A 21,187-nucleotide genomic window follows, 5' to 3' on the forward strand; every position below is an offset into this window, starting at 1 on the left:
TAAATTGAGCTTCAAGTTTTTCTCCTCCTTAGAGAAGGCCAAGCAGATCCAGTTAATGTGCTGAGTGTTTAGATACTGCAGAGATCATCTATAAAGTTTAATACAAATCATTCTGCTGATGGACATACCGCTGTAAGCAAATGTAGCACCTGCAGGAAAAAAAAAGTAATTTCAACTTCTTTGCTTTCCATCTCTGTTTTCCAAGACAGTAACATGGTATTACAGTTTCTAATTTCACAACAACAAAACATACCTTGCAGAAGTATTACAGGAAAACTTCAAAAGGCCTGCAAAACATGATTCCAAGCTGTGCTGACCTTAACATAATAGAAGATGGTTGTCTTCAGTGGACAAATGCATTGAAGCTAGTAAGATCTGTCTTCCACTTCTTCCATCTGCTAAATTATTCTTTAATCTTCAAAATGCACTGTCTACAGCTGGCTCATCATTTTGAACACTAAAGCAACTAAAGCACAGAGCTGGGAGCTCAAACCATGCTAAACTTTTCCTAACTCATGCATAGACCCTGTGCCAGCAGCTACTTGGACATTTGTAGTTAGAAACCTTATCATTGAAGGTCTTTGACACTTGCTATAGTGTACTTGGACTCATCTGTTGCAGACCAGAGTTTCTGCAAGTTGGATGACTGCAAAGGAATAAATGCCCAACACAACAAAACTCCCTGTAAAGACTACATAAATATATATATCTGCTGTTGCTGGAAACTAATCTTCCAGTATACCTGTCCTTTGCAAACTTGGCTCAAGAGGTAAGTCCTTTGAAACACCACCAAAATACCACAAACCCAATAATCTCTAGTTAGAAGAAACAAACCTCTGTGCTAGGCACTCCTAGCAGGAAACAGAATTCAAAGCGTTACTGATTAAGCACGTGCTGGAATGAACGACAACTAGGACTGTTAAACTACTTGTTGAACCAGTACACTGAGAAAAGATGGACAGAAATGTTTTTATTTTGCAGAAGTATAGAACAACACAAATGTCTTTTGACACCTTTGAGCAAAGTTCCTTAAACTGCAAGGTACATCCAACTGTGTTAATCCATGATAACTGAACAAGCAAACATAATACAGGTAAACAGACGTCAAATAAATTAAAGAGAACTATTTCTGAACCATCAATAGTTTTAGCAGATGCTTTTTTCCTCAGTCTACTTTTTATGCAACATCATTACCACTTAACTTCAAAAGATCATTTTTTCCTCTCACTAGGAGCCCTCCTTTAGACTGTCATCTAGAAAACAGGGAAACTGAGTGGCTGTTTTTTGGTAGGGGAGCTATAGATGTATCTGCTTGTGCAGTACTAACTGAAGATTTTCTATCTTAATCTTGCACAGACAATAGATAAAAGATCTGCCTAATAGCCCACTGGAGCTTCATTTGCTCTGCAGACAAAATAACAAGGTTGCTTGAAGGTAATCCAAAAAACTGTTCCAACAATTATTAACAGAAAGGATACAAGAAATGTGGTAAAACTGTTAAACTAAACTAAAAAAAAAAAAACAAAAAAACAAAACCAAACAACTGACCCTCCATAATCTTGCTGACATTACTTATCCTTTAAAGTCAAGGAAGTCAAGGCTCAGTTACTGAAACCTCTCTCATAAAACACGAATAAGATCCAATGTTATCCTCAGTCGAGGAATATCAACATTAAGCACTTTAACTTCCACTCTTTCTCCAGGACCTAGGCCCAGGCTTCTTCTCTTCTTCACTTTAGACAGTTTTGCTTCTGTTATGTTTCGCACTGGAATCAAACCTGCTTTTCCCACACCAATATCCACAAAAACTCCAAATGGCGTTGCATTTTCAACTTTTCCAGTCAAAACAGCACCAACACTTAAGTCTTCAAAGCAGACTATGCTTCTTTTGAAGTCAGGTTTATCAAAATCTGTTACAGGAAACAAGAAACACAAATAAGACTCTGGAGAAAAAGAGTTTCTAAGAGTTGTTTCCAGATTATTATTTCTAATTAATAAGTCATCCCAAGGTAGATCTTAGGTCCCAAATACTGCTTTCTGTACATTTTTAAATAAAGACCCATCTGCAATGACTTGTTTCTTATATTTTGTAAATAATTTGAAAAAACTTAGATTAATGAGTAAGTATTCTGAATTTTGTGCAATGAAACTAACATAAGGGGATCAGAAGCATGTTATATAGCAGGCAGTGACTGAAAGATTCTTTTCAATTTTCTCAGATCTAGGGAGAAAATACTTGAGGTGACTTGAGCTACATCAATTACACATTAAATTCTATTCCTGTAGAAATTTCTACACATTCACAGGAAGATGAATACTCAGTTTCATCACACACTAAAAGAAAAGTCATCAATGCACTATTCTTAGGCTTGCTGTTCATCTGCACCATGACATCACATGAGCTTTATCACAGTGCTGCTTTGCACTGACAACTTGAAAAATCACACAGGCATGATCATTAGCAGGGATTATTCTGAGATATTAATGTCCGCATTCTGTATTTATGGGCACAGATAGATTTTTTTAAACTCTTATTTCCCTACCATTTTCTGCTCCTTCAGAAAACCCTTCTGAGTCATCTGAACAACTTCTCTTTCAATCTTTTCCTATCACTGTTTGACCTTTCCAAGATACAATAAGGACTGAGATTTTCCACAAGGAACATCACCAAAACATAACTACAATAATTTTTCTATGTTTGCTTTTGAGAAATAAATCAGCCTGAACAAGTGTATAGTTAAAATCCACTGGAATATAATCAGTCTGTGGATCTGCACTGGATTTGCATGGCAATGCTTTGGAAGGGGTGTGTGTGGGCTATTGTGAGTGGTGGCTTCTGCAGCTCTGTCTGTGTCCAATAGATCCACTGCTATCCAAGGCCAAGCCCATTAACATTAGTGCTAAGTGCCTCTGGGATAAAATATTTTTAAAAGAAAAAAAAAAATCCCTGTGCAACAGCAATTACAGCCTGGGAGGGAGAAGTAAGCATATGTGACAGAAACAGCTCTGCAGACTCCAAGGAAAGGAGGAGGAAGAGCTCCAGATGCCAGAGCTGAAATTCCCCAGCAGTTCATGGAGGGCCCTGCACCAGAACAGGTGGATGCCTGAAAAAAGGTTGTGACCCTGTGGCAAACTTACACCACAGCAAGTTTTCTGGCAGGACTTGTGACCTCACTAGGGAACAATGAAACTCTGTTTCTAAAGGACTTCACTCCATGGAAGGGACCCACGCTGAAGCAGTTCATGAAGAACTGCAAGGGGCCCATGGGAAGAACTCACGATAAAGAAATCAATACATTGAAGACAATTCATAAGTCTACTAGGCTGCCTTCTCCAATCACAGTCTGTCTAAAGTAATACTGAATGTCCTAGATCAGCAGAATATGAAAATTTCCACTGAAGATTCTCTCTCTTGCTTTTATGTCTTCCTATGTTAATAATCTATCCTGCTGTAATTTAGATGTGAGATCACCAGAACAGAAAATACATATTTCCAAATCCACATTTGGCTGTTTTTTAAGTATAGGCTTATTATTTGCTATTACAAGCCTGCATCTTTGCTGTCTATCTCCTACTGTTGTAAGAGAATCCAGCTGTAGCTTTCATTACACAACAGCATCCCCAAATGTTTTACTTCATCTTTCTTCTCCTCTACCTCAAAGTATTCAGAACCACTGCAGGTTTTAACCAGGGCAGCCAACGTGCTTCAGTTACACTGGTCTCCCAGAAACCAAGGCAATAAAAGAGCAGAGCTACACATTAGTGCTCCACAGAACTTTATTGCTACTGTTTCACCTTGGTCTCAGCATTCCCCTCTATGATGGAGAGCCAACATAGATTCAATCAGTAGTCAACATATTGAAATTATTTCATTTGTTAACAGCCATACAACTCCCCTTCCTATGGCTGAAAATGCCATGATTTAAGACAGGATTCACACTTACGTACAAAAGAAAAGAAACATCTGACTATGATATAGCCTTTACTTTCACTGAGAAATGAAATGGAGTTACATGTCCATGAAAACCTACTACTGATTTTCAAAGAAGAAAATGTGCTGTTTTAAAACTAACATGTAGAACAAACAAACTGATATTACAACCTTCCAAACTGAGGTTTACCTGTTCGGATGTCATAGTCTTCAGGCTGAGTGAGACCATCAATGATCAGCTGCAGTGTGTTCACAGTGGTATTGAGCCTTTTGGCTGTGCCTTCCAGTCCTTCCTTTTGAATTACCACATCTACTTTTTGCTGCATATCTGATTTTCCTATGTCATTTGCATTTCCTCCAATGAGAGATAAAAACCTAGGAAGTTCAAACAAAGAAAGATTTGTTACATCCTTTAGCGGGAACCAAATTTTTGCTCTATTATTTTTTCATCGACGCATTAACAAAACTTCTAGTAAAATATATGAACAGTTTCTCAAGGACATGTCCTCTCAACTCATCACTGATCTGACACATAAATGGAAACTTAGAATCTCTCTGTTTATGTGTATCTTCTGGAATATATTGCAAAGCTAGAAGGAAAATAATAAAATGAAATTAAAATCTCTTCTCAGACCAATTATTTAATCTCACAATAAAACAATTTCCTTATTACTGAAAGATGCCTTTTGCCATCAAAGTTCCCTAGAAATCATTGAGAGTTCTATAACAATGTTATTGTAATTGTCACTCTCATTCAAATTAGAATGAATGGTAATTGAGTAAAGCAACAATAAGTACTCAAAATATTAAATTAAAAATCTTTAACCCAACTTAAGAAAAACTTTGCATGAAATATTTCTCCTGTCTGTGGACTTCATGCTTAAGAACAATTAATTTTTCAGACATTAGGTAATCATTAAGTCAAAGTAGTCACACGACACAAAAGTCAAACATCCTTGTCTTTCCTTATTGTCATATACATACACACATTGGAGACAGAAATTTGGACTGGTATCCAAAAAGCTGAAAAGAAATAAAAATAAATACTTCTAAATAATTATGTCCTGACATGTGATCTCCACCATGACCTGCATCTCACCATGAATAAGCCTCGTCTACCCTGCTTTGTCATGCCCCTTATTGTTGGCAGAAAGCAGAAATTTTTTTGCACGTTCTCCACCACAGCAGGCAGGTAGAATTATTGTTCCTGTCCTCCAGAGTCTGATTAAACATTCCTTCCAAATTCCTAAAAGAGATTTCTTTTTCCTCTTCTTATCCTGCTTCACAACAAGTGTAAACTACATGTCTCAAAAGAAGAGCTCACCAGCTCACCAGATTCATGCCCTGAACTTATTGGGAGACATTCCAGCTCTCTAAGAAAGCAAAAGCCCCTGGTACTCAACCTCCTTTCCCCTGTCAAAATACATGCAGGGGATGCATTTTTATCAAAAACTGAGGCTAGTATTTCTTTTGTCAGGAGACCCAGAGTATTTTTTGCTTTGTTGTTTCCTCTTTTTAACCCAAAGAATGAACTGAGACTATTTCAGGTGGTGAGCAATAGGAAGTTATATGGACTGAAAAAAGACAAAATTTATTTTTTACAAAATATAAATTGAAGAGACATAAAGCAGACTCTGACTTTTAGTAAATCACAAAATTAATCTTTGAGCATAAGAGCAAAGATTCACTAAAAAATGTCCATTAATTTTGATAAAGGAGGACATTTGTTACAATTGGCTATCACAAGTTCCACTTTACTGAATTCAAGTACAAGCATAGTGACTTAAGTATACTGATAGCTCAAACACAGAGATTTGGACTTGTAATGATAAATATAATTTTCACTACTTTTTTTAGTGCATACACATCTTTCATGTGGCAATGTATGATGAAAATTAATAAGGACACTGTGAATGGTGCTGTTCTCCATATTTACTGAATTTTGCTTTGACTGCATATTGAATTTTGACATAACGTTTTAAAGTAATTTAAGGTGGTTTGGAAGCAAAGCATACAGCAAAACAGATGTAAAACATTTTGTAATAGCAAGTGCAATTTTTTTTTCTGTAAACTAACAAACTACACTACTATTTGAATATTTTGTCTAATAACTGATACGAAAAATATCAGATGTTCTGTGAAATGAAACCACCTTTTTTTGCAAAGGAGCCCCAAAAGTGGTTGCAGTGATAATGCTGAAAATGAGCCCAGGCCCAGGTGAAGTGTTCCTCCCCAGACTGCTGGGGGCTGCTGGCTGCTAACACCGGACAATGCCCCACCGGAGCACTTGTGACAGGTGGCAGCTGTCCCAGCTTTGACTGACGTGCCAGATGTAACATGACAAACCCAACCAGCCTCATGACTCAACCTTCTAAATAATGTATTCTTTACCACCCACCCCTATAAACAAGTTTGCTGACATTCACGTACTTGGCTTTATTTCACTTCAAATGGAAACTCAGCTTGAGTATGTCCAAGTAACATTTTCTCACCATTAGGATTTCGTAGAAGTGTATTGACTTAGTAAATTGATCATGGGGTGGGTTTCACCACCAAGAAGTGCAACCACACAAAACAGCCATCAGCGTGTATTAAAAAAAGCCCTGTTACATACAAAGATGCTGGATGTGTGGATAACACAATCAGAATGGTGTTATGTGCACATGGCTGGAAAGAAAACCAAACAGGACATAATACATGTGCCTGAGCTTTAAGCACAATTCATGAAAGGTGTTTTGTCCCCTGCTTCTTCCTCACCTCCCTCTGGACATCCCAAAGCATTTATCTGAAATTAAAAAGGATTTCTCATCTAGGCAAGGGAGGTAGATTTGGGTCCTATGTTATCAATTACAATTGTGTAAATAACTTACTAATGTGGTTACTGCTCACAGGAAAATTTTGGCTCCACCTGAAGATTATGTGCCCAAGTCCAATTACATGAGAAGTCCCACCAAATTCTACAGAATTTTAATGTTCTAAAAATCAGGCATTTTTTTAAGAATATTTCAGAATTATGAGTTATATATCACAGGCAAAACAGAGCGCTGTAATAAAAGCCGAGCACATGCATAAGCAGAGAAGAAATAGTCTTTATAAGAAACAGTATTATTTGTATTTTGGAAATTCTCACCATTTTAGGACAGGTTTTGGTAAAACCAATGTATTAAACTATTTCCAAATGAAAGTAACTTCTTAGTGAGTGCAGATGCAGTTAGTTTTAGAAATACTGTTGAATCTAATTACATATTTAATGTATAATTTTTACTGAAACGAATATAACCTGAGGGCACTTGGACTAAAAAAAAAAAAAATCAATATAAAGCACAACTTTCTGACTGAACAGTGGTGCATTATATTGATAATTTCTATTTTAAAATGTCACTGCTAAGAAAAAAGGTAATTTTCTCCTTCAAACTCAAAAAAAAAGAGACATAGTTGGTAGTAATACTCAGATATGGCTATGGAGGAAAAAAGAGGTTTCCCCTAACAAAAATATTTTATCTTAATGTTAAACTATCTCACCACAATCCTTGAAATATCTCACTCACACAACTTGTAAACAGCTCCAGGTGCACAACGTAAGAACAGAATTATCTGTGCAAAAATGAAAGTCCTTAAAGCACTTTCCTGGCTACGTATGTGAAATAAATAATACATTGCAGTAGCTCAAGTGCTATGTTTATCTACCAGAAAGACAAAACCTAAAGAAAGTTAACAGAAATGGGAATGATGAGACTTTTTGTTTTTGAAGTGAGGTCATTCTTATAAGATATATTATCCTTGCTTCTTCAAATGCTGAGTATGTGAATGAATGGTGAACTTTCTGATCAAGGTACATAAACTCAGAGAAAAGCTGCCAGAGTCTTAGGAAGAACAGGGTGAAATTTAAACAGTTTAGAACTTTGAGTTTTATGTCTTTGAGACTTAGAGAATACTCGGAAACCTTTGCAATCACTGTCATTTAAATGCAATCTTTGCAGTCTTACAGGACCTGCAGAGAATGGTCATGGATAAATGACTGATGTTTTTATTTAATACATAATTTCATCCATCTTATCCGATAAAGAAAGAAAGAAAAGTAGCATAAATGTAACAAATAAGCACATCATGTTCACTTAACATACACATCTGCACAAAATTATAGCAAAACCTTTGCAATGCTTAAAAGATAATGCAAATTTCACTGGAATGCAAAAAATAGTCAGAAAAGAGTAAAAAATTTACCAAGGGAAGCCTACAGTAAATTTTTAAGAAGTTGCTCTAACCACCTCTTGAAAAGCTTCTTATAATGTGCAGGAGTTCTAAAGCTTTGCAAGGGCTTTAGTCACAGTCATTTCTGTTTTATGTAATCATTTCCAGCGACACGACTCAAGAGCTGGGAGTACTGGATTCATTACATTAAAGCAACATGATACGCCATTACATCTTGTCACAGTACACACATGAATTAATGGTAAAGCAACATAATCACTTGAAAACAAAACAACTCTGCATTAGCATGCACTTTGTTAGGTAAAATGTATGCATATGACAGTAACAAACTTAAATTATGCAGACATTTATGTTTTAGTAATGTTTTGAAGTGCAAAAGCAGCATTTGTATAACGCAGATGTTGACTGCTCTTGTTCCCACCAGTGATATGGATCCTCAATTTTTGATGACCGATGAAGACTATGTATTGAACAGTATTTGTGCATTACATTCTGTAATTCATTGCTGGACACAGAGAGCTAAAGACTGAAATATATCTAAAACTACTTATGTGGTTCAGCCAGGCAAAGCTGTCTAACCAGTATGTTTTTCTTCAAATACATAAATTGTGAATAATGTAGATTATTTGACTGCATGCAGAAAGCACTCAGTCTATGACATTTCGAACTTACAAATTTTAAGAAGCAATGAATTTGTAAATGAGAAAAGAAATTCAGACACCGTTCCACTGCAGCATAGCCACTTTGCTCCCATACCATTAGTCACGCTGCTGTTGGCTGTTCTCATGATTACTGATATATCACGTAACTGGAGTGCAACTCAAGATGCAAAACAGTGAAACATGATTAGTTATCCACAAAGAACTAGTATACTGCACTTAAAGGAGAAAATTCCATTAAAAAGGTCTTGTGAGGGTTTTGCCCAATATTTTTTTTCTAAATGCAACTAGTGAGAAGTTATGTAAGTCCCAAAAATTTCAACAAATTAAAAATCCCATTTGATTTATGGGTCTAGTATTTATAGAGTAAATGGAGCATATTTCTCCATTATTTCCAAGTTCTTCTAATCCTTCTTGTTAAGTGTATTTTACAACACATTAAAGTTTTAAAGTGTCTTTACTGGATAGCAATTGGCAGTCAAAGCTTTTTCTAGTCTTCTGTTTACTGACAAGATAACTTTAAAAATATGGCCTCTAAAAATCCAGCTAAGTTAGTACTAAAACCTGTGAATAAATTGGCCTTTTAAAATGATTAATATGAACAGTTATTTATAATACTTAATGGTCACAATTCTGCAAGTGTTCTCCGTAATTAGGGCTGTACATTGGCTATTGGAAATAGTCATAAAGTTTCATTAATTGACTGAGTTTGACTCTTTAAAGTTTCTTTTAATAAGCCCCCAAAGGTAAAACTTTTTAAAGTATTAGTTTGCACATTAAATAACTTGAATACCCACACATGTGTGTGTTTACAAGCAAGTATAGTCTCATTCAAGTGGACAAAAGACATTTCTGATGCCTTTGTAAGGAAAGATGTAATGTCTTTGTACTCCTACCCCAGTAACAACTCCTATCCTCTGTAAGAATATTCACATGCAGACTACATTATTAAATAGAACACAACAACTAGTTTTCATTGCTCAAATACCATACTAACTCCCTCCCTGATTTTTACTCCTCTTAAGCATTGCCTTAATTGTTCAGTGACAACTAGGGGACCTGGACAGAAGCAAGCCAGCCTGCCAGTGAGCTGGAAATGCTATCAGAGGACAAGCTTCCAGTTGCATAAAGGGCAGGAAAGGAAAATATCTTTATTTTGTTAGCCTCATCAACAGTTTTTCTTCTGCATTTTCTCATGTGCCAGTACTTGCCTTCACAGCCAGCAAATGCAGCTTATCAGCACAGCAAATGAGACACTATGGATCAGCTGTTACATCCACCCATGCAGAGTACAAGAAACACCAGGGATATTTGAATTATGACTGATTGGCCTATAATGGAATATAAACTGTTATCAACACAAACACGTTGCTAAAACGAGCACCAAATGGAAGTTTTTGTTTCAGTGAAGAAAAAGCCCATGAATGAGTGCATGCTTTAATTCCCTTGGGATGTTGAATTCCTGCTGAAGATATCAAGCACCATTATCAATACACAGAGAATGGCAAGACACAAATCTTCACTGCAGTGGCTCTGCCCATTCTGTCAAAAACTTCTCTTAAGGTTCAACCAACCACAGTAAGCAGGACTAGCCTCTACCAGGCAAGGTCCTAAACCTGGGTAATTAGCCAAGGCAGATCTTCACCTCTGTTATTGTAAGTCACAGCTTTAAATCTTTCACATTGGCAAAAATTTGTATTTCTAGGTCAGGCTAAAATACAACCTGTCTGCCAGATGCTGCAATCTGTGAGCAGCAAATACACATTCTGAGTGCCAACCTTTTGCAAAAAGCATTTTAATGAGATTTAAATAAAAAAGTCAGCAAATGTTAAAATTCAGTCACATGAAACCAACTGCACCCAGCAGACTGATAGAACAAAGAAAAAACACTGCATTTTCTTTCCAACATTTTGGTTTATAAGCATAAACTGGTTGTAACTTCTAGGGACTTCCTAAATGTTTCCTTGATTTTCCTACAATTCTTTAACAATACACACCAAGAAATTGGATATGTTCTACATATTGTATTAATTGTATGTAGAAGATTCTACCACTATAAACTGGTTTTCACATATAGACTTTTCAAAAACTTAAAACATGGTTCTGCTTTGCAGGGAAATAGGCTGTCTATAAAGTTTTGAGGCTTTTATTTAGCTTTTTGGAAATTCCGATTCATAATATTTAAAGGTGTTTGTAAACTTGATGACTACACATGACAAAGCCAAGCTTTGACAGTGTGGAAACCATGAACAAAAATGCTTTGGTCTTCTGCAGAGTGTGTTAAATCACCAGTAGGATATTTTCCAATTATTTTGCAGAAATTGTACAGATTTTAAGTTAAGATGCTTAAATGTCATAAATCAATCATAACAGCACCATTTGTGCCACTGTAGTGAAGATTACATCAGCGTTTCCATTATAAAAAACCTATTTTTCTAAATCAGCCCTAAAAATTGGCTCCAGCCTGAAGTTTGGCAACAAAAGTCACCACTTGGGAGTAATTCTTTTAACCATATTTTTCTTTAATGGATTGGCTTTTCAAGCTACAAAATAGTCCTGAAAAAGAAAATTAGTGGTTTCAAATTTGGGAAATTTCTATCCCTCAAAAACATTGTTTTAAAACCTGATAATTTTGCATGCCATAAATCTGCAATGTAGACTGCTGCCTTTGGGTAATTTGGCTATAAGCAGTGGCTAGAAATCACCATCTTATTTCATTTAAAAATAAATGCAATTCTCCATGAAAACTTTTAATCCAATAAAACTTTCAGAAACTACTTTCTCATAGCAAGATGTGGTAGGCATTGCATGAGGAAGCCTCTATGATTCACTTATGTAGCAGCTATTCCATACATTTTAATTTTTGTGGTAAGAGGGATGTAATACTAGATTTTTGATCACATCTGATCATATTCAAGACAATTCTGCCCTTTGGCAGCACAGATCCACCTGTGAACTTGACACACGCCCTGACAGCTCAGTGTAAGCACAGAAAAAGATGAAATATTCTGATAGCACTAGAGCCACAGAACTCATTAAGATTTATTATTAAATAGCAATGCTAACCTACATCTAAGGGTTTCATTTTTTTCTCATGCATTTTAAGTTATAAGAATTATCAATTAGGTTTTAAACTAGTTTAATTCTAGCATTTAGATAGACTTTCAAATATTGGCCAATTTTCATAAAACACCTCTAACAACACCATGAACGTGATTTGATCTTTAGGCTCTCAAAAGCTTTCTCATGAATGCAGTCTCAGCAAAAGGGAACTACAAGCCCAGTCCCATCCACTGCTTGTCAGCAAAACTTGCCAACAGCCTTGATAAGCTTTGGACTGAATCCTCCATGCAGTCTGAATTCCTAGTAAATTTTTTCCCTAATTCATCCTCAGGGAGGAAAAAGGTTTGGAAAGCTGTTTTCATGAATTCTGAGAAACTTAGCAGCTCATATGCTTTTTTTTTTGAGAAGTAATTTTAAATATATAATCATTGCTAAATTATAGCATTAGTTGCTTGAGGGGAGGATGTCTGGTTTATATTTAGCCCTTATGTCACCAGTGTCAATTTTTATTACTACACATCTTGGCTTTTGTCAGTTTGCTGCAGAGCTGTATTTTCTTTTCTCAAAGGAGCTACTTGCCATGAAAAAACATTAAAGATATTTGCCCCTTTCCCCACACTGTTTTGTGATATCGAGTTGCTGCAGAGTCTTACAATCTATACAATGAAAGTTATCACTTTCATATATAACATGCTTTTCAGGGAACAAAAGAAAAATACAAATACTGTTGTCCATAAAGTACATTCACAGAACGCACTTGGAGACTTTTTTTACCCCCTATCATACTATGTGTAGAGGTATAATAAATGTAAAAAGTAAGACAACAGAGAAGAATGAAGAAAAGACTGATACAATTGGCTACAGGGAAAGATGCTATGCTTATTAGTTTTGGTGTTCCATTAGCAGATGTTATAATTGTTGTTTTATATTAAAAAAAAAAACAAACAAACCCTCACAACAAAATCATGTATGGTACAATATCTATGGCATACATTTGGACCTAAATACTTCCTGCCAAAATTCTGTCTAGGATGGCAAAGTGTTTGGTGAGAAACAGAGAATAGAAAATGGCACTGCTGGAAATTTGCTGTAAAATACCTGCATTATCCAAAGAGAGATGATGAGATAGATTAACACTGGTCTTCAGCTATGGGACACTTCTGCACTGTCTTGGAAGCAATCAAAATCCAAGTCTAAAGCTGCACACATTTTAAGACTCAGCAAGTCACCTCCTAAGCAGTGTTGGCTGTGCAATGGGTGCCATCCCCTCACTGAAACATGCACAAGCCTAGAACTCACATCACTGTCTTGGCTGAGATGTAAAAATTGTGCTCATTATTTTTTTTTATTGTTTTTTGTTAAATAGTGCAAGTGATGGGTTCCCAGTCAAATTTCAAATCACAATTATATGATCGGTGATACCTACTAAAATTATATAATTTCAGTTGTATGTAAATATCTGTTCTACCCCATGCAGTAATAATCCCACTCACCACTTCAGATATAAAAGTCACTTGTGCTGCTTTGGAAACAAAGTCACAATTCTTTATTTTCTGTCCAACCCTTGTGAAAATATTATATGTAGGGAAATTACTGTAGTATTCCGCCACTAACTGCATATACTTCTTTGCAATCTGTCCACATCAGGCTTTAAGCAAGGTTGGTAGGTAGCACTGTAACCATTTTACACGGTATTAGTGTACCAGGGCTGGAAAGCTAAAAACTAAGATCCAAGTACTTGAAATTTCAATTGAATGAAATTCAATATGGAAAATCAAAATTATTTTTAAATAACCAATTTATTTTTGTTTTTGACATTGACTCACTTACATCGACTAATCTCCAGTTAGGGTGACCAAGCTGCACATCCTATAAACCACCTACCAAACATAAGATCATTAAGATCAGGACCTTGACTGATGTTTTTGCCCCAAGCTACACAGGGTAGAGACTTTGTAACAAATGTTGATGTGTAATGGTAATAGAAAAGGAGAAACTAAAGTTATCTACACACTGCACAACTGCAGTAGACTCTACCAGGAAATCGAACAGTGGGTCCTAGAATCAGCCACAAAGAAGAATCAACTGTGGCAGGAAGAGGGTGGAAACAGAAGTTCACTGCATGCCTAGCAGAAGGAAAACATGGAGACCTATGGATAGGAAGAGAGAACAGAGTACACACTGAAGGGAAGGTGTCCTAAAAATGCAATGTTCTGTGTGACTTTTTTAGGTAAGAAAGTCAAGCTTTGTGAAGTCAGAAATTCTGCATCTCTCTTTAAGGTTTAAAGATGGTTTTGTTTATAAAATAGGAAGCACAAGTTTGTTTGTCCAGGCATATGATCTCAACAGAGGTCATAAGAATCTTAAAGCAACTGGCTACTGGTGAAATTAGCTTCAGTACTTTTTAAGAACCTGTTCAGTAAAATTCAGTTGAAAAATAAATATGTGCCCATATATGGTAGGAGATAATGTTTTCTGAAAAGTAGAGTCCAATTTCAACCAGGGCTGCTGAAAGAAAAGATCACAGCTAATAGCAGTATTTCAGAGGCACACACTGATTCCTAATTACTTTTTTTCTGACAGACATAAAAACCATTCTCTTCTTTTAGCCACTTAGTAAAACAATTGTACTATTTGTGTATTTGGGAACTTGTATATACATCTTAATTAGATCTTGCAATATCAACATTTAATTTTAAAGGCCCATTACGTAATGACACATGCTCACATATATCCAAAGCATACCTTCTTCTTGAAGAAGGGGGTGAAAGCTTCAAAGCAATATAAATATTCCTGTTTTAAATGACTGAGCAGGGTGTTGTCAGAAAAAAAATCAGTATTTTCATTTTAAATATGGATGGTGTCAATGGTTCAAAAGCTTTCCCATCACTTACCTCATTGCAATGTTGTAAGACTCTGGATGAATACAAGTTTGGTCCAAAGGATTGGGCTGTTGTGAGGCACATGATGTTAGTTTACTCTTCTTTTTACCCACTGCACCTGCTTTAGTCAAAAGTCCACGATTTCCAAGTTCATTTTTCTTATTACTGCCAGAAATCGAAAACGGACATGTTATTTTCAATGAAGATGATCCTGACCCAGTACCCATACACAAAACCAACACATTTTTTCCCCTGAAGTCCTCAGAGAAAACAATTTATCAGGACACATTAAAGGCATCAAAAATTCTCCTACTGCAAATGCTCCTTTCATACCTCTTTGTTTTTTTTCCCCTAAATCACAAGTGGTTTCTGCTTTTGGAGGACAAAAGAGAATGCACTGAAGGACCTGAAACTAGCTCTGGCATTTTGGGCTCCACTCATCAACTGCTGGCAGAAATGCAAACATACTTTCCACTTTCCATAACAATTTTTAAAATAACCACTATTTGTTGAATTTAAAAAAAAAGCACAAAAATTATTTCATATGGCAATCTAAAGTCATCAAAGTGATTAGAAAGGATAAAAATGAAACCTCAAAGTTCATTTCAAAAGCCTCTGGTTATGGCACCTGGACCCACAAGAAGTGGTGTGGAGGCAGTGGTGTTAGAGCTTTACTTTGGCCTTAAAACCCATTTTTCAGGTTATACAGTGTTCCCAAGTTGTATGGAATCTGACTAACATCAGAATCATGTTCCAGGAAGGTTAAAAAACCCCCCAAACAATGTCCACATTTCACCAGGAAACATCTGGGGTGGAGGGGGAAAAAAATCATCAACCTTTTTTTCATTATTTGTATTGCAGCATAAACTAGAGAAACTAGAACAGATCTGTACAAGGTAAGACCTATCAATCACAGAGAGCTTTGGAAGCAATTTCTTTGGTCTTCTGGTGCTTACAGCGAGCACCACTTGGCCTGCAGCCTATGCCTCCCTGCCAGATGGGCAACCAATCTGTACACCTTCCACCTGGGCAGCAAGCCAGCCCCTGTGTGTGCCCACGTCCTGCCTGGAAGTTACGCGTGTGCTGCTTGGCCAGCAGCAACTGGGAACACAATATTGCTTCTGAGCACTGCGTTGGCTAAAACATAGCATGTGCTTCCCAGGAAAATATTTTTTTGAGAAGAGCCAATGGCAAAAGTGTAGTGATGGAGCTGCTGTCATGCCCTTTTCTTAGTTCTTTATTTTGGAAAGAGAAATAAGAAAAGACAGAAGAAGAGACACTGTGCTAGAAAGGGCATTTTCAGTTGTAGAAAGGTCAAGAGGAGCACTATGAAGGGCTGAAAGAGCAGAAAACTTGGTACAGAATCAGGGAAGGAGATGACAGAGAAGAGGATGACACACTGTTGGCAAACTGGACTTGGGAAAAGGCTTCACATATTTCAGACAGAAGACAGTCACAGCACACTTGCTAGGCACAGGCGTGTAGCATAGACAGTTTAATCCAGGCAGCTACTCAACTTCCTCTTTCCAGGTAGTGAAATTGAAACTCCAAATATCTGCACTAGTTTACTACCACTAAGTTCGGCAGAATAATCTTTACCATATTACATTAGTTAATTTACAGATCTCTGCATTATGCCTGAAAAACAAGACTGAAGTTTTAATATCTCAGATCACAACACTGCTGCATGACAATTTATTTTACCAATTGAGTGGCAAAATTTTTAATTAAACTTACATATTTATCAAAACTCTGACTTGGAGGACTAGGCTGACAAGCCATGACTATTCAGGGAAAGAACTATCTTCAACCATGGGCTTTAACAAGTTAATTTGTTGTCTTTCAGAGCACAGTGGTCTAGGATTCCTTGAGTCTCGTGCAAGAAAGCAGAAACAGGGGAAGTCTTCTCCTTCTGTTTTAGATAATTTATTCAGAACAGTTAAAATCTCTATTACCTGCAAAAAGTCTTTATATATTCTTGATTAAATCTGATGAAGCCAGCACATTGTTGGAAGGTTTTGGGACCCAAACCTTTAACTTCCTTGAGCTGTTCTCGGTTTATAAATGGTCCATTCTTCTCTCGCCATTCAATTATATTTTTAGCCCTGTTAGTATTCAGTCCTGCAATGTGTCTAAGAGAAAATGTACAAAATACATTTATTACCATTGAACAGTCATTATTGCAAGTGCTACCCATTACAAGGATACACATTCCTACAGAAAATCTGGTTTACAAAACTTAAAAACTGCTAAGAAATTAGCAAATAGACTCCCAGATCAAAGGCATTGTCTGAAAAAGGATCCCTTCTCTTACTTCTGTGGAAGGAATCCACTTAAGTCAAGAAAAGTTAGTACAGCAATCCGGTTCTGTACATGCCTAACTAGTAAGCCAGGGACATGTAATTTATGATCTGTTGGCTATTTCCGTAATGCCACTTCAATTTGTCATGTCTTATGGCCTGCCCCCAGCTGCCCTCTTCAGGAAACAGTGTGGGAGGAGGGCTCAGAACAGATAAATTGTTCCTGTAAGAACAGCCCCCTCTCAGCCCTTCCAATGGTACTGAAACACCTTGCCTTGCACATGAAGGGCTCACGTCTGCTACCCAGGAGAGTGGCTGGGAACAGCTTGCCTTCCTCAAATGACAGAACTGATCCACAAAGCTTGTTTCTTTTCTCTGAGCTCTTCTTGAAATAAAAAGCAGCTGTGAACAGGCTGGGAACACGACTTTTTCTGAGGGTAACTTGGACCTGGCCAAGAACTTACCTGTGAAGTACAACAGCAGTTAGCCAGGCTCCTTCAGGAAGCTGTGGGTTTGCAGCACATTTTCTGTATATACATGTGAGCAAAACTTTCTCTGTGTGGAGTATGTTAATCATAAAAAAAGAAAAAAAGAGCTCTTGTGGGGAGTTACACATGGCTCTAGTGAAGGAAATGTCATGCATTAGGCTCTATCTGATGCCATTGTTTTAAGTCAGCAGCAGCAGTGACCTGTGGAATGGCATGAACTGATTCTAGAAAAACACCACCAGCAAAACCAGCAAGACCCATAAAATCTCAGGGACAAAAGAAAAAATCTTTCCATTATTTTCATGCTCAAGCAAACGTAAAAGAAATAGTCCAAAGTTGATGAAAACTCAGAATTAAATTAGAGGGACACACCTTTAACCATAGACAGACCATTAACCATTAGGAATGGAATTTTCTTCAAAAATTTCTTGTAACATTGAGAAATCCAGCTTATGTACACTGATGAAGGAACATTACACAGTTGACAGAATTTTCCACTGATGATCTCAAGTCTTTCAAGCATAATACTCAGCAGATTGATGCAAATACTGTAGCAGTGTCATCCCCTCTCTGTGTACTATGTGTCAAGAACTGTATTTGACGCATCACAAACCCCAAACAGAAAGCTCTGCTCAAGCTGCAATCTAGCTAGGGTGGCAATCTTGTAAACTGCATGTCTGAAGGAAACTTAAGACTGCATCTATGCAGAACAGCAGACTAGAACAACTGTAAGCCAGGTTAATTAGACCACACAAAATACTTACACAATGTGGTTACCACCTGTAGCCTGTCTGGACAGAGTTAACCCACATTCAGTTTTGCGGAGGCACAGTAGCATCTCAGGCTGATGCTTCCTGCTGAAGTGGACAATATAGCTGTTCCTTCTGACTCAGCTTATTCTATGATTCTATTCTGTTGATTCTATGAATGAAAGCTTCATTTGTCATTTAGGTACCTTGCTTTCCACTTACTTTCTTCCTAAAAGCTGATCTAAATGCAAAAGCATGTAAGACAGAAGAAATCAGGCACTGGGCAGGGGTTGGACACGCAGAGAAAGAATATGGAAGTAGAAAACCAAAAAGCATACAAAGAGAGCCTCTTCCAAAATATGGAAAGATGTTTTTGAGAAAGATTCTAAGGGGCTAAAAAAATAAAATATAGAGCTAGCAAGAATGAATTTTTCCTAACTTTCATACCTAATATAATTTGCATTATAGATTATGGACAGTAATATTAGGGAAGAATATGGACAGAAGATTATGGACATTTTTTCCTTCCCCTCCTACTATGGAGGATGACAGCAGCACTTTTGCTCTTCTGAGAGTTTGTCACCTAAACAATACTGAATTCTACACATTCAAGAGAGAATGAGCTTTTAGTTTCTAACCCTGAAAAATAAAGTCCAGAACATTCTTCAAGTAAACATGGCATAACTACTTAACAAAAAACAAACAGGGATAAATTTTTCAAGTTTCCCCTTACATCTTTCATTTTCTTCTTTCCTCACCCAAGTTTTACAACTTGTTCCTCTTAGAAGTACCTATAAAAATACCTTCTAAGAGACAAAGTACATTTGAAAATACCTTTCTCCATGTAAAAATACATATTACTTATATCACATTTTTCTAAAATTGCAGTGTTGGCTCTAAACTTTAAAAGATCTGTTTTTCTCTGAAGCATAGTTTTACCCTGGAGAATCACACATATCCTTAAGACCTGACTCTTAATGATTCAGTGAAATACTGTCTCACTGCATCATTTTTATGTAATTGGAAGTTTAACACAAGAGCCATTTGCTCCAGCTGAGCTTGAGTCAGATGGCAGACTAAACAGAGACTCTGTGATCCAGAGCCATGTAATTACTGGAATAGGAAAATGTTTCACTCACCTTAATAGTATTTCTGAGCAGATGTTAATATCAACTCCTACAAAGCTGACACACTCTTCAACCACACTGTCCAGAGTTGCTTTGAGCAAAGTCTGTGATACATCATGCTGAGAAACAAAAATGGAGATATCTGGTTACTGAAGCATTGAAGTGTACATAAACAGGAACTGCCTATAACACTAACATCAATAAAATAGCTGCTGGAATTTAACAATATCTTTTGTGAGGGCAAAAATTTAAAAATTATGGTTAAAAATATGAATTGTAGAATATATTTTTTTAAATGTCCCCAATATCTCTTTGAAACATCTTTGTCATGATACAAATCTCTAGAATAAAGACACACTTCATGTCCCAGCATTGTTCTTCAATAACTATTTCCCTGCATCTTGTAAAAACAAAACTTTATTAAAAACATGATTACCCAAAAAGAGTAATGCTTCTGGTTATCCACCATATCTTGTCTTTAATCTGGCATTTATTTACCCAAAAAATCAGTTTATTAAAAATAAAGTAGAGAAGAGATCACAAATGCTGTACTTTTGCACCAGTACACAGAGATATTTGTAAAATAATCCCATTTATGAGCATCACACTACAGTACAGTTATTATTTACTACAAGAAAAAGCCACACACTGTATGAAGGTGGGCAATACATAAGGTACTTATCAACCCTGTGGCAACAAAATGTTTCAAATTTTGAACAGATATTTCTGGGAAGATTGGCAGGTCCTTGACCAAAGCACCACTAATGGAAATGTTCACAGTGTTTCCCCTTTTTCCCCCTAAAACAAAAATCAGTCACACTTGTCAAAGTTAAAAGTTCTCAAGCTCTAAGATTTCTTTTCCTTCCAAATGTAGGCATACTTCAGTCTGTAACTGCGAATTCCCCACGCAAGCCCATCAGTGCTTAGAAGTCTGACCTGGAGGGAGAAGCCTCTCTAAATGCAGAAGCTAATTCAATCACTATGTTGGCTTAGCTTCAGGGCTCTTCTGCATCACTCATGTAAATCTGGGTTGATCTGTTGTGGTTTCACGATGCATTCATTTAGGACATCAAGCTGGATCCAAGCCAAGGCACCAAGCACTTCATCCATTACTTTGTTTTATGTTCTAAGCCATTCAGATCTTTTAAAGATTTCACGGTTAAATATAACATGCCAATAGCATCAATCCCAATCTACTAACGCTGGTAAGTTCATTAAGCAGTGGTTAATAACTGAGGCAGTCATAAAACTTCAGGCAATGCATTTCATAGCTCCCTTTCAGGTGATGGTAATGGGATGCATTTTCATGATGTGATATATAATAAAGTTACTTACACACACAAAGCTCATATTTTGCTAATATCACTCTTCCTATATTAATTTTGCATGCAAAACACCATGTAGATGCTCAGGTACTGGCAGTTGCACATGTCCTTGGTGTCATACCCACAGAGCTTGCTTGTTGTACACTTAGCAGATCAAACATCAGTTTCTACTTACTAATGCACTGGTACTGCAACATAATAGCTTCTTTTTTGAATTAAGAGACAAACAAAAAAACCCCATACCCTTAAAAGAAGTCTTATGTTGCCTTATTTTGACTTATTGAAGATGTAGCTTCTCTCAATTAGGAATATATTTCCTCCTCCTCCTGGCATCAGCCATTTAATATACTAGAGCTAGAGGCTTCCAGTTTACATGCACACTCATGCAAGGATGCATTTATATAACACAGCCCAAGAACCAAAATTAAATGTTCAGAAACAACACCCACAT

General features: G+C 36.7%; 1 protein-coding gene across 1 annotated transcript in view; it reads right to left on the reverse strand.

Moving 5' to 3' along the window:
• Positions 1-955: 955 nt before the first annotated feature.
• The window catches only part of SRBD1 (S1 RNA binding domain 1), a 123,809-nt gene continuing 103,577 nt past the window's right edge, over positions 956-21,187 (reverse strand). The window contains exons 19-23 of the mRNA XM_021526459.3: positions 19,424-19,530; positions 16,703-16,879; positions 14,760-14,912; positions 4,122-4,306; positions 956-1,910 (exon numbers count right to left, since the gene is read on the reverse strand). Coding sequence (XP_021382134.2) covers positions 1,621-1,910; positions 4,122-4,306; positions 14,760-14,912; positions 16,703-16,879; positions 19,424-19,530 — 912 coding nt within the window. The 3' untranslated portion in view covers positions 956-1,620. The remainder of the gene's footprint in view (positions 1,911-4,121; positions 4,307-14,759; positions 14,913-16,702; positions 16,880-19,423; positions 19,531-21,187) is intronic.

This window comes from Lonchura striata, chromosome 3 (genome assembly GCF_046129695.1).
Source record: "Lonchura striata isolate bLonStr1 chromosome 3, bLonStr1.mat, whole genome shotgun sequence".
Lineage (NCBI taxonomy): Eukaryota > Metazoa > Chordata > Aves > Passeriformes > Estrildidae > Lonchura > Lonchura striata.